Raw genomic sequence first — 15122 nt, 5'->3', positions numbered from 1 at the left:
AAATCAACCCTCGAACTCGTAACCCTGTGGCAGAGTGGTTAGCACATCGCGCTGCGACGTCTAGAGTCCCGGGTTCGAATTCCGCTCGGGCTTGGTTGTTTGTGAATGTCCATTCATCACTCATCCCCATCTTCGCAAATTAGCCAAGAGGCAAAAAACGCGAAGTAAAATAAATTACGAGTAAATCAATCGTAACCCTCTAGGACTTGATGCGAATGAAGAAAAAGTGAAGTGTTACCAGCTTGTAGAAAAAGGACTTAGTGAAGAGGGAAAACCTACATATGAAAATACCAGAGGAATTGACATCAAGGATACACGTTCCAGGGATTACATAAGAGTCCAAAAGGAAGTCCAGATCCAGATTTCCCTTAAGAAGGAATTCCAGATCCGAATTCCCACAAAGAGGGAAGTCCAGATCCGAATTCCGACAAAGAAGTCCAGAAAGAAGTATAGAAGGAAGCGTATACTAAAGAAGATTATACAAATTAAAAAGAAGAAAGAAATTCTAAGAGCATACAAATTGAATGTTAATAAGAACAAGAGCAATACGTATCTCATTATGTAAATATATAAATCCATGTATCCTTGTTGAGATAATATAATCGTTTAAACGTCTCCATTGGAAGGCATCCTGTCTGGTTTCGTTTTCAAGAAAGAACCCTGCCCTGAAGATACATTAGCCGCGGTTTAATATTAAGATTTATGTACCTTGCACAAATAGAGGTAGCAGTATTTATGAAGACACCGGTCTTTTTATTAAAATGTGTACGTTTTGACGTCCCGTCTGGTCCCGTTTTTCTTCAGGAATATATGAAAAATGTCCAATTTTGTTGTTTTAAAAATCTGGTCACCTTACGCTTATATCAATTCGGATTCCACTCATTGTGGCGATTAGCCTAAAGAGATAGAAGAGGCAAGGTTAAATATAATACAAATACAAATAAATTAATCACGTATTCCTTTTCATCTCTTTTAAACCAACATATCGGAATCAGACATCCACGGTCTTGCTTTCACGGGTTTCCAAAGCGAATTAGCGACGACTGTGTAAATTCAGTTTTTTTCCTCTCTGTTTTTTATCTTCTTTTCCTCTGTCAATGTTTGACGAGTCACTCCTCGCGTGCTGCTCTTTTCCGCCACTGTTTGCCGTAGCCTCCTTCTGCATTGTGATATTTCGCTGTACATCCCTTGCATATTCATATGCGCAGTATACAGTGCGTCGTGTTGACTCAGCGAGGTAAGGGCAAAAGGTCGCCCCCAAATCAAACACCTTTTCGCTGGTTGAGCGACAAATTTCAACTCACGTGCCGCAAAATGCTGAAAATGCATTTATTAATTATACGTTCCAAAGATACAGTATTTCAGTCTTATCAATGTTTTTTGTGACCAAAAATATGGAAAATAAAAATGCACTTATGACCTAAAATTTCCACAAATATGCCCCATAACTTTCTAATTGGGTCATTTTATGGGGATGAATTCGTATACATCAGTACTGTGCGATCTTGAATTTATCATGCTCTTCAAGAAAACCCCCAGCTGAAGAAATCTCAGCTATGTGAGAGAATGGAATGAATGTCCGCGAACTGCAACTGATGGAGGTCATCGGAATCTTGTTCAGCTTGGGTTTTCTTTACGAGCATGAACAGCCCAAGATCGCACAGTACTGATGTCTACACATTCATCCCCATAAAATGCCTTCAGTCTCTTTTGAAGGTCAATTTGTAGCACATTTTCTGCGGTTATAAACTCGATCACGGCACGCTACTTCAGGCGCTCCACCGACATTGCATGGTTACATGCTGCCATTTTCCTCGCTATAGTTCAGCACACCCTGGCGATAGAAGTTTGAAACCTTCAATTGAGTAGCGGGAAAGTCTTATAAGTGCAATGTATGGTTACTCAAAATCCAAAATGCGTTTACAAGGTAACAAAGAAAATAAAAACATAGAAGCTTTACTTTTCAGCACGCCCTCGTACATATACTTTCTTGCAGATCCATTTCAGGATTGTAATGTTGTTCATTGACATTCCAAATTACAGTTTGCAGAATTTTAACACGAAATGTTAATAAGAAATGAAATTAGGCATACCATACTTAATGCAAAATATTGAATTTTTCACGAGTTTTGTATCTCTTAAACCAATTGAATCTCAAACTCAAAATTTTTACTGAAGTTACTTATCATGGAGTACAGTATTGTGTACAAATTTCAGATTTTTAAACTGCCCACCAGAGATATTTGACCCTTAACTTGGAATTTTTTAACAAAAAGTACATGTTATGACCCTATAGACAAAAAAATATTTAAGAGTCAAGCTTCAAATACTTTTGACATACTGTATTGGTACACAGGTACTTGCACAAAAAAATTCAAGGGTGAAACAAACTGCCTTCCCCTCCAAAATAATGTCCGAAAATGTCATTTTGAGCGATTAAAATACACAATTTTCACCTAAAAATTTATTATGAAGGAATAATATTTAGAAAATTACACACAAATATAATTGTAGCCTACAATATGCTTAACATCACAGATTTTGTCTCATTGTCGTAGGACTTACCAGAGCTGAGATAAAAAAGTTGCCGCTGATGCTTACGAATGGAGAAAATGGCGCGCGCCATGATAAAAAAATGCCCGCCATCTTCAAATCGGTGATAGTAAAAATAAAATAACAGTGGTTCTGAACTGTCAACATATGAGGCTCACACCACACAAAAAATAAACTTTTTTAAGAATGGTCAAGCAACCATGTTGTATGACTTCATATGGGTTGATCCAATTGTATTATCTCATGGGGTGAATTATTTGGTGTAAGAATTTTTAAAAAAGAAGGAAAACTAGTAAAAAGCACGAGAAATAAAAGTATATAGACCTGCGTATTTTGTTCCAAATAACATAACCATTTGGAGGAATGCTAGATTATCACCTTTACCCTCACCCCCACAGCCACTCTTCCTCCCCTACCTTCCCGTGCTCCTAGATTACAGGCCTGAGAATACATGCTTCTAAGAAATACAACAACGTGAGTGAACTTGGAAGAGTAAACGAAATTCTTTTTGGAGGAATTTAAGTGTACAAAGAAAGTTATTTATACTTTTGAAAAAGCAAAAATATGCTGAACTAGACCGAAAAATATACTGCCACAGTTATATTAATTTAATTAGTTATATATTTCTATTTGTATTTCTATATTTTTCAGGAACAAATCACTCTTATCGAAAAATGAAAATGCAGTCATGAAAATCCTAGCTCTCTGGCGCTGCCGTCTAATTTTCAACCACAAGAGAGCGGAAGGAGTATGGGTGATGCAATCAGCTGCTTACCACTCAATCCCGCCTTCGCGTTGCCAAATTTATTTATTTATTTATTTTATTTATTTATTTCGTCTTCTTTTACATGGCGAAGTTAAGGCTGTGGAGCCTTTTCTTCCACTTGACCATGTTTACAAAAAAAATTGAATATCAAATAATTAAAATATTGAAAAAGAAAATAAAGAAAAAATATATAAAAATTACAGAGAAATGAAAAATACAAAGAAAAATTACATATAAGAAATGTAATCTAACCTATAGATACGGGCACACACACTCACACATACATATTTTTGCCCTTACACACGTACAAGCAAATACATAACACTACACTTACTTAAGCACAGACCAATATTACACATACTTAAAACATAGCCCAAAACGGTATACTTTGACGATAATTCATCTTAACTATTACTTTAAATCATTTTTGTGCCTTACGTCCTTCTATCATTCTCTGCACCCGCCACATTATTAGCGAAATCAAACATTTAATTTTCATTGTATAATATGTGTAACTTTAACAATTTTTTGAACGTCACAATTGAGGAAGGGACATGAATTTCAGGTGGCAACTTGTTCCAAAGGCCTGCTGAGGTAACAGTAAAAGAATTTGGATAAAAGTTGGATTTGTGAAGTGGAATGGAGAGCATTGTACGGCAAATGTACGGCGTTCTTCAACAAATCGTCGTCGCCTTTATTCTGCGTCCAGTGTCTGTATCATAAAGAAGGGGAAAACCGTACACAGCCAAGGCAGAGACATACTATCTAATGTTGTTGAAGTTTTGACAACTAAACAAGGGAGGGAGTTCTAAATTGGAAACACGGGGACATTCGGGCACAACCAAAGGGGAAGCGAGAGGAGAAAACAAATGACTGTCCTCATTTGGCAACTTTGCAGGGGGGTTTCTCATGTTGGTTGGTCTGTACTATAATTATTCACTTTCACAGTTTCCCCTTGTTAATAAGGAACAGTGATTTACCTACACACTCGCAATAGCCCTTAACTTGCCCTTAATTATTTCATAATGGCTTGATTTGTGCTCATTTTAGCTACTAAGTTAAACTTCTACGTTTGGTGGGTTTACGGTTTAGTTTCAAGTCCACTTTATGCACAAAAGGGGTAATCGGGACTGGACCTACAGTTGATAGTGGGATATGAACAACTCTAATTCATACATATGTGTTCCTCCGCCGGGTATCGAACCAGGGACAACGACGACCTTCCCGCTACTCCATCGGAAAGGTATTTACTACGTTTAGTGAAATAAAGACAATGATGATAATAATAATTAAGAAGGGCTACATGAAAAGTTTTTTTTCTGGCCTGAAGGGAATCGCCCTGAACGACCCGGGATAAGGGAAATGTTCCCTTTGTCCTCCTTAGGAACGACTTCGCCAACAACATAACGAAATTAAAGAGGTAACATAGTGAATTACTGGTACGGCCAGTCAGAAGGTGTGACATCTCTGGGACTAACTGTAATAGGTCTCACAATAGTGTTTTTAATTTTCGATATCTCATGTTATGTTTCTGTGCATGAACAATTCATTTAAACACTCTACAATGTATTCCGATGTTTGTAGAAACGTATTTACCAAATAGATGTATTTTCAAGGTCATTTAGTTGGTTTATTTACACGTCGGTGGCTTTTGCTCAAGTGACTTGTAGCTAGTGACAAGCATTATGATACTTTGTGTGTGAAACTATATAGTGATACCGCAATATAAAGTTGTTCTTCTCATCTCAGAATTTCAGATTTCGTATTGTCATTTAATGACGACCTACAACATCTAAACAAATGCAAAATTTATGTACTTTATCGCCAAGGTTTCATTGGTCGATTTGGTTGCTAGTCGTAAAGCTGTCGCCTTGTAATCAAGGGGCTCCAGATTCAATTTCAAGTGGAGACATACTGCACGTTGGTTCACTTCAGTCCCGATTAGCCTATGCCTATCTGAGCATAAACTTTATGATAAAGAAATAAAGTAAGTTATCCCACACGTTCTCGATCTCGACCACAGAGGAGGTTGTTTGATCAGCATCACGTTCCTATCGAGAGACTGGCTGAGCAAGGTCTCGCCCACACTACCGCCAAGGACGTATTTAGGGGGGTCCAGGGTGTCGGCACTCTACCCCCACCTCGAAATTAAATAATCAAAATATAATTGTTTAGCATTTGTTATATAATCGATGGTTATTTATTTCTGCTGAACTTATTGGAAGGCAAGGAATTTGGCTCTTACGGCTTTCAAGAGTTCCAAAGATTTATTCACACTACTACTTATGATAATATGCATAAAGTATTAATCAGGAACTAATTTTCTGTTATTCAATAAATATTATTTTTCTATTTGACATTCATTTCCTTGGCAGGGCAGTTGTTTTTATGCAAAGCTTGGCTATCTTAACTACAGGTAAGATAAGTAATAAATACTGTTATATCTCTATTCTTTTACTATCTTTTACCTACTCATGTAATAATAACAATACGATATTCATTAATTTACATATTTCGTTAATATTTTAATTTAATTAAATATACTGATTCTATTTTTATAATTATTATTGCGACACTTAGTTACACCCAGACCCCCTGTAATTTATTTCTAGATACGTTCCTGACTACCGCATATTTTGGGCACTAATTTCAGGATCAACATTTGAAGAATAAAATTGGTAAATGTTGTAAGTAAGCGCCACAATAAATCAAACACCGTTTTCCACGTTAAACTGTGAAATGTGATATGCTTTATTAAGTGGTAAACGTGAAAAGTGGCTGGTAACCCTCTAAGTAGTTCAAATGGAGTGTAAAGAGGTCACTAGTGTGCACGTTCTTACGGGCTGATGTGCGGAACGATGCGATTTCCCAACACTTTCGCCTTTGGCACTTACAACGTCTACCACTTTTAGTCCTCATTTCATAAAACTCTTTCAATACTCATTTAATTCTGATTTTAAATTACATTTTTGCTTTGCATCGTATAGTGGATTGGTGTTCGTCGAAGTTTCCGGGTGTGCAAAACTAAGAACTGCCACCCACTTCTCTCACATTCGCTCTGCGCATCCAAATGACGACTCTACCGTCAGCAGTCGCGAAATAGTGGAACTAATTCTTCGATCTTTCTAGAAGGGGATTTAACAAAGCACTGGTTTTAATTAGCATTCATGAGTTGAAAGCTACTACCTTAATCTCTCTCTCTCTTCCTCTCCTTGTGTGTGCGTGTGTATGTTCTTCTCCATATTCTCTTTCTCTCTCTCTCTGCCTGTCTGTCGTCATCCATATCTATCCCTTCCCTTCTCTTGATTATGTACTTATTCTTCTCCCTTTTCACTTCGCATATTTCTTCCTAGTACCTCCTCCATCCTATATATATAATCACTCACACACACACTTTCTTTCGCTCATTCCCTTCTGTTTCCTTCACTCTCCCGTTCATCAAAGTCTTTATGGATGTACTGGTAAAGTCATCCTTGGTAGGCCCGGGTTCAACACCCGGTAGAGGCACATTGCACAGTGGTTCGGATCTAGTCTCGATTAGACTATCTGTGCAACAATTCAGTCAATCAATCAATATTCCTGGTTTCCTGGTTTATTTATTCTAACAATATCAGGAGATGAATACACATAGCTATGTGAACCAAGGCCGTTATACCTCAAGCGGTAGGCAATGGATGGCAGATCAATACTAGGACTGTTCAGGTTTTAATCATTAATCAGTGTAATTTAGTGGGACTTGCAGCACGCCAGTGAAGCGGCGTGAACAGTTGGCAACACTGCCTCAAGACAGTCTCAGTCGGCAGCAGTGGAACATTCTACGAAGACGTGCGTGTGTGTTGCGGGAATACAATCTAGTTGTACTTCTTAGTTTGTGTATGTAATCATGTGTATTCATCAAATATAGCATTTACAAGCAATAACGTTTACTGCATCCGTACAAAAATCAGTAGGGTGAAACAGTTACGGCAATCGCAAACATTTATGGTCCTCCGTGCGGACGGATGCCATTGTGGACGTTATCAAGTGCGTAGTTTGTGATGTGAAAAACAGTCATTGCAGTACAGTTATGTGCGTGTCGCTTCAAGAACACACTCGGTACATTCGGTTAGTGTATTACACACAGTGAACAGCATCATTATTGTGTATTACATACATTGAACATAGCAGCATACGTATATTTCTCAGTACGGGAACAAAGAAAGTTACATGAACATTTCGGGCGTGGCACGTTTCGCGCGCAGTTCATTTCGTCGCGGCCAGCAATTCTTCTCGTGTTGCAGCCACTATCAACAACGGAGCTCCGAGCAGCCTTGTTGACGTCTGGAGTCAGGAGCGGCAATCAGCTGTACAAAGGTCAGTCATTTCTGCTAACACAACACCCACACAAGCTCAATTCCTTCCCTCTTGTTTCTTTCCCTTCCTTTTACAATGAATCAAGAAGCACGGAAGAAATTAACACGACAGTGCGGAGTTGTAAAGGGGCAACTTACACGTTTGTTAGAATTCATTCAGAACTTTGAGGAAACTCAAAATATTGAGGAGGTGAAATGCCGTGCTCTGTATTTATCAGATGTTTGGGCAAAATTCAATGAAGTGCAAACACAGCTGGAGCTCGAAGACGACGATTCAGAAGAACATGAAACTTACCGCACTGAAGTTGAAGAATTGTACTTTCAAATAAAGGTTCAAATGCAAAACATAATTTCTAAACATGCTGCAATCAATAATCAGGGTCAAGAATCATCTAATCAGAAATTTACAAATAAAGACAACCAGCTCAAGCTACCTTCGATTTCCCTTCCTACTTTTGATGGTAGTTACGACAAATGGATAGGGTTTTCGGATACATTTGTAGCCTTAGTGCACAATAATGACACCTTATCTGCAATTCAGAAATTCCATTATTTGAAATCAGCTGTTAAGGGTCAGGCACTACGCTTAATCCAGAATTTGCAAATCACTGAAGGCAACTACACAGTAGCTTGGGAACAGCTAGTTCAGCGCTATGAACACAAGAAGCTCATAGCGGCAACACACATAAAGGAACTCTTGCACATTCACTCAGTTAGTAGGGAAAATGCGTCAGATTTGCGTCACTTCGCAAATACCATTACAAACAATCTTTCGGCATTAAAGGCATTACAGTTGTCGCAACCTTTAGAGGATGTAGTATTATTGCAGCACTTCGTATCTCAATTAGACATGCAAACAAGACGTGATTGGGAATGAACTCACACTGAGCAAGACTTCCCACCACTCTCAGAATTCTTTACATTTCTCGAGCATAAATGTCAAGCTCTAGAAACTATCAAACCGCAAATCATCCAGATACCAAGGGATAATAAATTCAATGAGGCAAGGACCAAACAAAACAAAACTACACAACAGTCACATTCATATTTGGCTTCTTCATCAAATGCATGTTTGTATTGTAAACAACAGCCTTCTCATTTTCTGTATGCATGCCCAGGTTTTCTCAGTGCAAATGTACATCAAAGGAGACAGTGTGTGCGTGAAAACAAATTGTGTTGGAACTGTTTGAAGCCACATCGAAGCAAGGACTGTAAATCAGGCAATTGCAGAGCATGTTCACAGAAGCACAACACTTTGCTGCACGATGATCAACGGAAGCTCGGTGCTGTTCGAAGGGAAACACAGAACAGACACACCGACACCCAAAGCTCAGTGACGGAGAGTGAGACTCACAATCGGGAGAATACGCAAGCATCATACTGCAGTTTCAAGACCAGACACACATCGCATGTTCTACTGTCAACTGCTTTGGTACAAGTGAAGGATAAGGACGGAAGATTGGTCACATGTCGTGCCTTACTAGATAATGGAAGTCAATCAAACATCGTAACGGAGGAAACCGTTCAAAGACTGCGTCTCAAGAAACAAAGGGCGTACATTCCAATTCATGGGATAAATAACTCAAAGTCGGAAACTCGCTTCAGTGTGAATGTGAACATTTCATCACTCGCGAATGACTTCTCCACTACAATCTCTTGTTCAGTTCTGCCAAAAATCACTGGAGATATGCCTACAGAGCACATAAATTACGATACATGGAATATTCCAACGGACATCGCACTGGCAGACCCCACATTCAATAAACCTGGCAAGATAGACATTCTTTTGGGCGCAGGGCTTTTCTACTCCATACTGAAGCCAGAACGTCTAAGTAGAGAAGGCAATTACCCTGTTCTGCAAGATTCGCAACTTGGATGGATACTGGGTGGATCCATGCCTCAAGAATGCAACTCATCAATCACTGCATGTTTTGCAAGAACAGATGACAGTTTGGAAAAACAACTTGCACGCTTCTGGGAGTTGGAAGGAATAGAGTCACCACACAGATCTAAGGAAGAAGAGCTATGTGAAGAGCACTTTAAATTGAATACAACGCGATCCGAATGTGGTCGTTTCATAGTACGTCTACCTAAACGCCCAAATCATCCACAATTAGGAGATTCAACTCAGCAAGCCATGAGTAGACTGGAACAACTGGAGAGAAGATGGAAGAGGCAGCCAGCTCTGAAAGAAGATTACAATAACTTCATGAAGGAATACGAGAATTTAGGACACATGAGAAAGTTAGAATCAGACACAGTCAAGGATGACACACAAGTATTCTACATGCCTCATCATCCAGTATTCAAGCCAGACAGCAGCACAACGAAGACCAGAGTTGTCTATGATGCCAGCGCCAAAACTACATCTGGAAACTCACTTAACGACATTTTTACTAGCAGGTCCAATTCTGCAACAAGATCTGTACTCCGTCATTCTACGATTTCGCGCACACAGCATAGCATTTACGGCAGACACGGAGAAAATGTTCCGCCAAATTATGGTGCATGAAGACGACTTACCATTGCAGAGAATATTCTGGAGATACTCATCAGACAGCCCAGTAGACACTTGCGAACTTTTAACGGTGACTTATGGCACAAAACCAGCTTCATTCCTCGCAACAGCGTGTACACAAATGCTAGCCGAACAGCAACAACACGTGTATCCGAATGCAGCAAGAACAGTAAAGGAAGATATGTACATGGATGATTGTTTATCAGGCAGCGACAGTGTAGAGGATGCACTGAAATTACAACAATAATTAATCCATCTTCTACGAAGTGGCGGTTTCAATCTTCGAAAATGGTGTTCTAACCATCCCGCACTTTTAGAGGCAGTACCCCATAGCCACAGAGAGGTGCAGTTACCACTTCAGTTAGATAAGGATAAAGGTGTCAAAACTCTTGGTCTACTCTGGGATCCAGGCACAGACAAATTCTTAATCGCCAACAAGGCAGCATCAACATCTGCCCACGCAGCAGAAATAAGCAAAAGAAGAGTAACGTCAATAATCGCTTCAATATTCGATCCTCTTGGATTGGTCAGTCCTGTAGTCATCAGTTTCAAGGCATTTCTACAACAGTTGTGGTTTCAACGCATCGATTGGGACGAGAGCTTACCACCGACGTTATTGCAGCAATGGTTGCAGTTGTATAGAAACCTACCACGCATCAATGATATACGAGTCAGTAGATTCATCTTGATTGAAGGAAAAATCAATGACGTACAGCTTCATGGGTTCTGCGATGCCAGTACAAAGGCTTACGGTGCAGCAATCTACGTTAGGTCAACAAACAGAAGTGGTGATGTTGCAGTTAAACTTCTTTGCGCCAAATCAAGAGTGGCTCCAGTAAAACAGGTTACACTTCCACGTCTGGAACTATGTGGAGCAGTTTTACTTGCCAAATTAATGAAGGAAGGATTAGCGGTACTCAATCTTGCAATCAGTCAAGTATATTTTTGGACAGATTCGAAGATAGTCCTAGCATGGCTGTCATCGCCACCAAACAAGTGGAAAACTTTTATCGCCAACAGGGTGGCTCAAGTTCAAGATTCAACAAGTCCTTCACAATGGAGACACGTGTCATCAAATGACAATCCTGCGGACCTTGTATCTCGAGGTGTAGAACCGGCCACATTGCAACACAATACACTGTGGTGGAATGGACCCACATTCTTGAGTGAAGAATCTTCTTCATGGCCAAATTCTTCGTCACACGCAGAGAAAGAAGAAGTTACAGAAGAAAGAAAGGGGGTCACATCACTAGTCATTCAAGTTCCATCGACGACCTTCATCCACAAATTTTCGTCATTATCGAAACTAGTTAGAGTCATTGCCTATTGCCAGCGTTTCATTCACAACACAAAGAATCGTGAGAACAAGAAAACAGAGCAGCTAACAGCAAACGATTTGAGACTCAGCCTGGCAGCAATAATCAACGCAACACAACAAGATGTTTTCAGAGAAGCATTCCAGGATCTTCAACACAATGGACAAGTGGCAAGGGATAGTCCATTAAGAAGTCTCTATCCATTCATAGACGAAAACAACATGCTTAGAGTAGGTGGGAGACTACAAAATGCTCAAATACCCTATGAGAGCAAACACCAACTCATATTGCCATCAGAGCATCATTTAACAAGACTCATTATACTAGCAGAGCATCAGAGATTATTTCACGCGGGCTCTCAGCTACTGTTGGCCTCACTTCGCCAAAAATACTGGATTCCGAGAGCAAGACAAGTTATCAGGAAGGTTATACATAATTGTTTACCTTGCTTCAAGCTAAAATCATCTGTGTCAGAGCAACTAATGGGTCAACTACCATCAACAAGACTTCAACCAGGTAGAGCATTCCTCAGTGCAGGAGTGGATTATGCTGGTCCATTTAATGTGAAATCAGGAAATGCAAGAAGCAAGATTTCGAGAAAATGTTATGTAGCAGTCTTCGTCTGTCTCACTACAAAGGCTATACATCTAGAATTAGTCTCAGATCTAACATCATCTGCCTTTATCGCAGCTCTAAGGAGATTTACTTCAAGAAGGGGAAAATGTAGAAATTTATACAGCGATAATGGAACAAACTTCGTTGGAGCTTACAGAGAACTACAACAATTGCGTCAGCTGTTTGAGTCGCAAGAATTCAAGACTGAAATACATAAGTATGCAGCATCAGAAGAATTCATATGGCATTTCATACCTCCACATGCGCCCCATTTCAATGGCCTGCAGGAAGCAGCGGTAAAATCAATGAAATACCACTTAAGAAGAGCAGCTGGAAATCAGCACTTCACATTTGAAGAACTTTCAACTTTGCTTTGTCAAATCTAAGCCTGTTTAAATTCACGTCCTATCACTGCTATGTCCAATGACCCTACTGACAATAGTAATCTCACCCCAGGTCATTTCCTAATAGGTAGTCCTCTAACATCCTTTCCCGAGCTTGATGTGACACATATAGCAGAAAATCGTCTGGATCGGTGGCAACGGATTCAACGGATCTATCAACACATCTGGCAGCGGTGATCAAGGGACTATCTCAACAACCTGCAGCAGAGAACCAAATGGACAACAACCAAACCCAATCTCCGACCAGGGATGCTGGTGCTAATGAAGGAAGACCATGTTCCATCCCTCACATGGAGGACTGGAGTCATCGAAGAGGTCTATACAGGATCTGATAAACTTGTGAGAGTAGTGAACGTTCGCACTGCTCAGGGTACATTTAAAAGACCAATTCATAAACTCATCCCTTTTCCAACAGAGAAATAATTTGTTGTAGTGTTTTATGTTGATTTAGTAAATCAAGGAGGGGGGAGAATGTTCAGGTTTTAATCATTAATCAGTGTAATGTAGTGAGACTTGCAGCACGCCAGTGAAGCGGCGTGAACAGTTGGCAACACTGCCTCAAGACAGTCTCAGTCGGCAGCAGTGGAACATTCTACGAAGACGTGCGTGTGTGTTGCGGGAACACAATCTAGTTGTACTTCTTAGTTTGTGTATGTAATCATGTGTATTCATCAAATATAGCATTTACAAGCAATAACGTTTACTGCATCCGTACAAAAATCAGTATGGTGAAACAGTTACGGCAATCGCAAACAAGGACTATCGTTACATACTTGCTACTGACCCCTTCCACTTACCTCCGGTCCCTTGCAGTAAATCCGGCAATGTTTGTGTTAGGAGCGAAATTTCTCTTTCTTTATTTTCGATATAAAGCCTTTTTGATTTATGCGACGATAAATGTTGGACTGATGAAATGGGATAAGCACAGGTGCAGCCGGGTGTGTAAGGGGTGTCATTCTGAAAAGGCATTCAGACGTCAACCTCATTGCATTCTGGCATACTAATGAGGTTCTGGCGCCTGTACCAACAGCCAGTAAAATTCTCTCTGGTACCTGTGTTGAATCCCCTCAATGTGATTGGTTATCCATTTCACGAATATCATCTTATCCCCATTCATTCTCAGATTACCCAATGGTGAAAGATGAGCTATGTAAAATGAAACCTTCTGTAAAATTGTGCATCCTTCTATGTCCTGCCAAGGGTTCGAACTTGGAACATTGTTTTTGTATGCTGACTCCTCCACGAAAGAATTGAAATGATTGTATAGTAGCTATCATACTATAATTATTAATACTGATTCGTACGTTTATTGTTAATAATAATAATAGTAAAGTGATTTATTCCATCCCCAAAAGCATGGTTTGAGTTTTAAGTCTACATAATGCTCAGATAGCCTAAACTTTGCTGGACCCACAGTTTAAAGATAAAGTGGGATCCGAACCAGTATGTGCCTCCACCGGGTAACGAACCGGAACTCCTTGATTACAAGGCGACGAAGCAGAATACAGTAATTTGAACTTGGGTAATTCGAATTATTCGATATTTCGAACAGATGCTTATTCTCCTTGAAATCATCTTTAATGATATATGTTCTTTTAATTCTATTTTCGCCGGCCCCTGTGGCGGAGTGGTCGACCTCCGTGGCGAAGTGGTTACCAGAGCGCGCTACAACGCCAAGGGTTTTGGGTTCGAGTCCCGGGTAAGGCATGGGTATTTGTGTTCGTCCAGTTGATAAGAAACAAAGAAAAATGTAAGAATTGAAAAGTGTAAAAGTGAGAAAAAGAGTGAATGGTGGGGGATACCTCCGTGTAGGGCGTATTTCCTTTTTTTTTTAAAAAAAAAGAGTGGTTAGCACATCGCGCTACGACGCCAAGGGACCCGGGTTCGAATCCTGGCCTGGGCATGGATATTTGTGAGTGTCCATTCATTCATTTCATCACATCATCACTCATCCCCATCTTCGTAAAATAGCCAAAAGTGGCACAAAAGGCGAAGTAAAATAAATCAAATCACAAATCACAATTCTATTTCGGATAACTCGATTTTTCTTGCCCCCTTGGAGATTGAATTAAAAAGAGTCCACTATGTATGCATTTCCTGTTATACTTGAATCCAGCCGTGGATGAACCCCTTCTGAACAATTGTTTAAATTCGCACACTGGTAATATGTCATATTTGCGTGCTGGGTAGATGTATTAAAAGGCCTAGGGATTTGGGTTTCTTTTCGCACAGATTTCATTCGAAATGACGAACACGTGCGTTGGGACACGTATTGTTTGAACGGCGAATCACGACAGCGGCAAGAAAGGAGGAAAAAGATGGAGTTTTACAATGCAATCATGCGTGGCTTCAATGTAGGAGAGTTTCTGTTTTTCTTTCCTTGACATTTACGCACTCTACGTGTCATGAACCGGAAGCTACACGGATGCTTTATCATGTGCGCGAGTTGAATTGAAAGTGCCTGGCTTGTTCGTGTCAGCCGTCGTGCGCATACTCTTCTCTGTCGCTTATGCGAGGTGATATGGCTTTGAAATCGGAACAAATTGCAGTACTAGCGGTGTAGACACACACACACACACAATCTCACGGTAGAATATG

The 15122-nt window shown here is 40.0% G+C and overlaps 2 protein-coding genes across 2 annotated transcripts in view; one reads left to right on the top strand and one right to left on the bottom strand.

Annotated features, from left to right (window-relative positions):
• The window catches only part of FucTA (glycoprotein 3-alpha-L-fucosyltransferase A), a 221522-nt gene that overhangs the window by 182763 nt on the left and 23637 nt on the right, over positions 1-15122 (bottom strand). The window lies entirely within an intron of this gene.
• Positions 7748-12506, top strand: LOC145985648 (uncharacterized). The gene is made up of 3 exons (XM_083119717.1): positions 7748-8383; positions 8864-10103; positions 10507-12506. The coding sequence occupies exons 1-3, from the start codon at positions 7748-7750 to the stop codon at positions 12504-12506; spliced, it is 3876 nt and encodes a 1291-aa protein (XP_082975843.1).

This window comes from Lepisma saccharinum, chromosome 3 (assembly GCF_977018435.1).
Source record: "Lepisma saccharinum chromosome 3, izLepSacc3.1, whole genome shotgun sequence".
Lineage (NCBI taxonomy): Eukaryota > Metazoa > Arthropoda > Insecta > Zygentoma > Lepismatidae > Lepisma > Lepisma saccharinum.
The sequence above is the reverse complement of the archived record's forward strand: the minus strand, read 5'-3'. Positions and strand labels throughout refer to the sequence as shown.

Bases quoted from the DNA above. Each gene is read 5' to 3' on its own strand.
- LOC145985648 (XM_083119717.1), top strand. From the start codon at position 7,748: ATGAATCAAGAAGCACGGAAGAAATTAACACGACAGTGCGGAGTTGTA. The intron at 8,384-8,863 runs GTTAGTAGGGAA...AACTGTTTGAAG, and splicing joins AACTCTTGCACATTCACTCA to CCACATCGAAGCAAGGACTG. The intron at 10,104-10,506 runs GTCATTCTACGA...CCGCACTTTTAG, and splicing joins TGCAACAAGATCTGTACTCC to AGGCAGTACCCCATAGCCAC.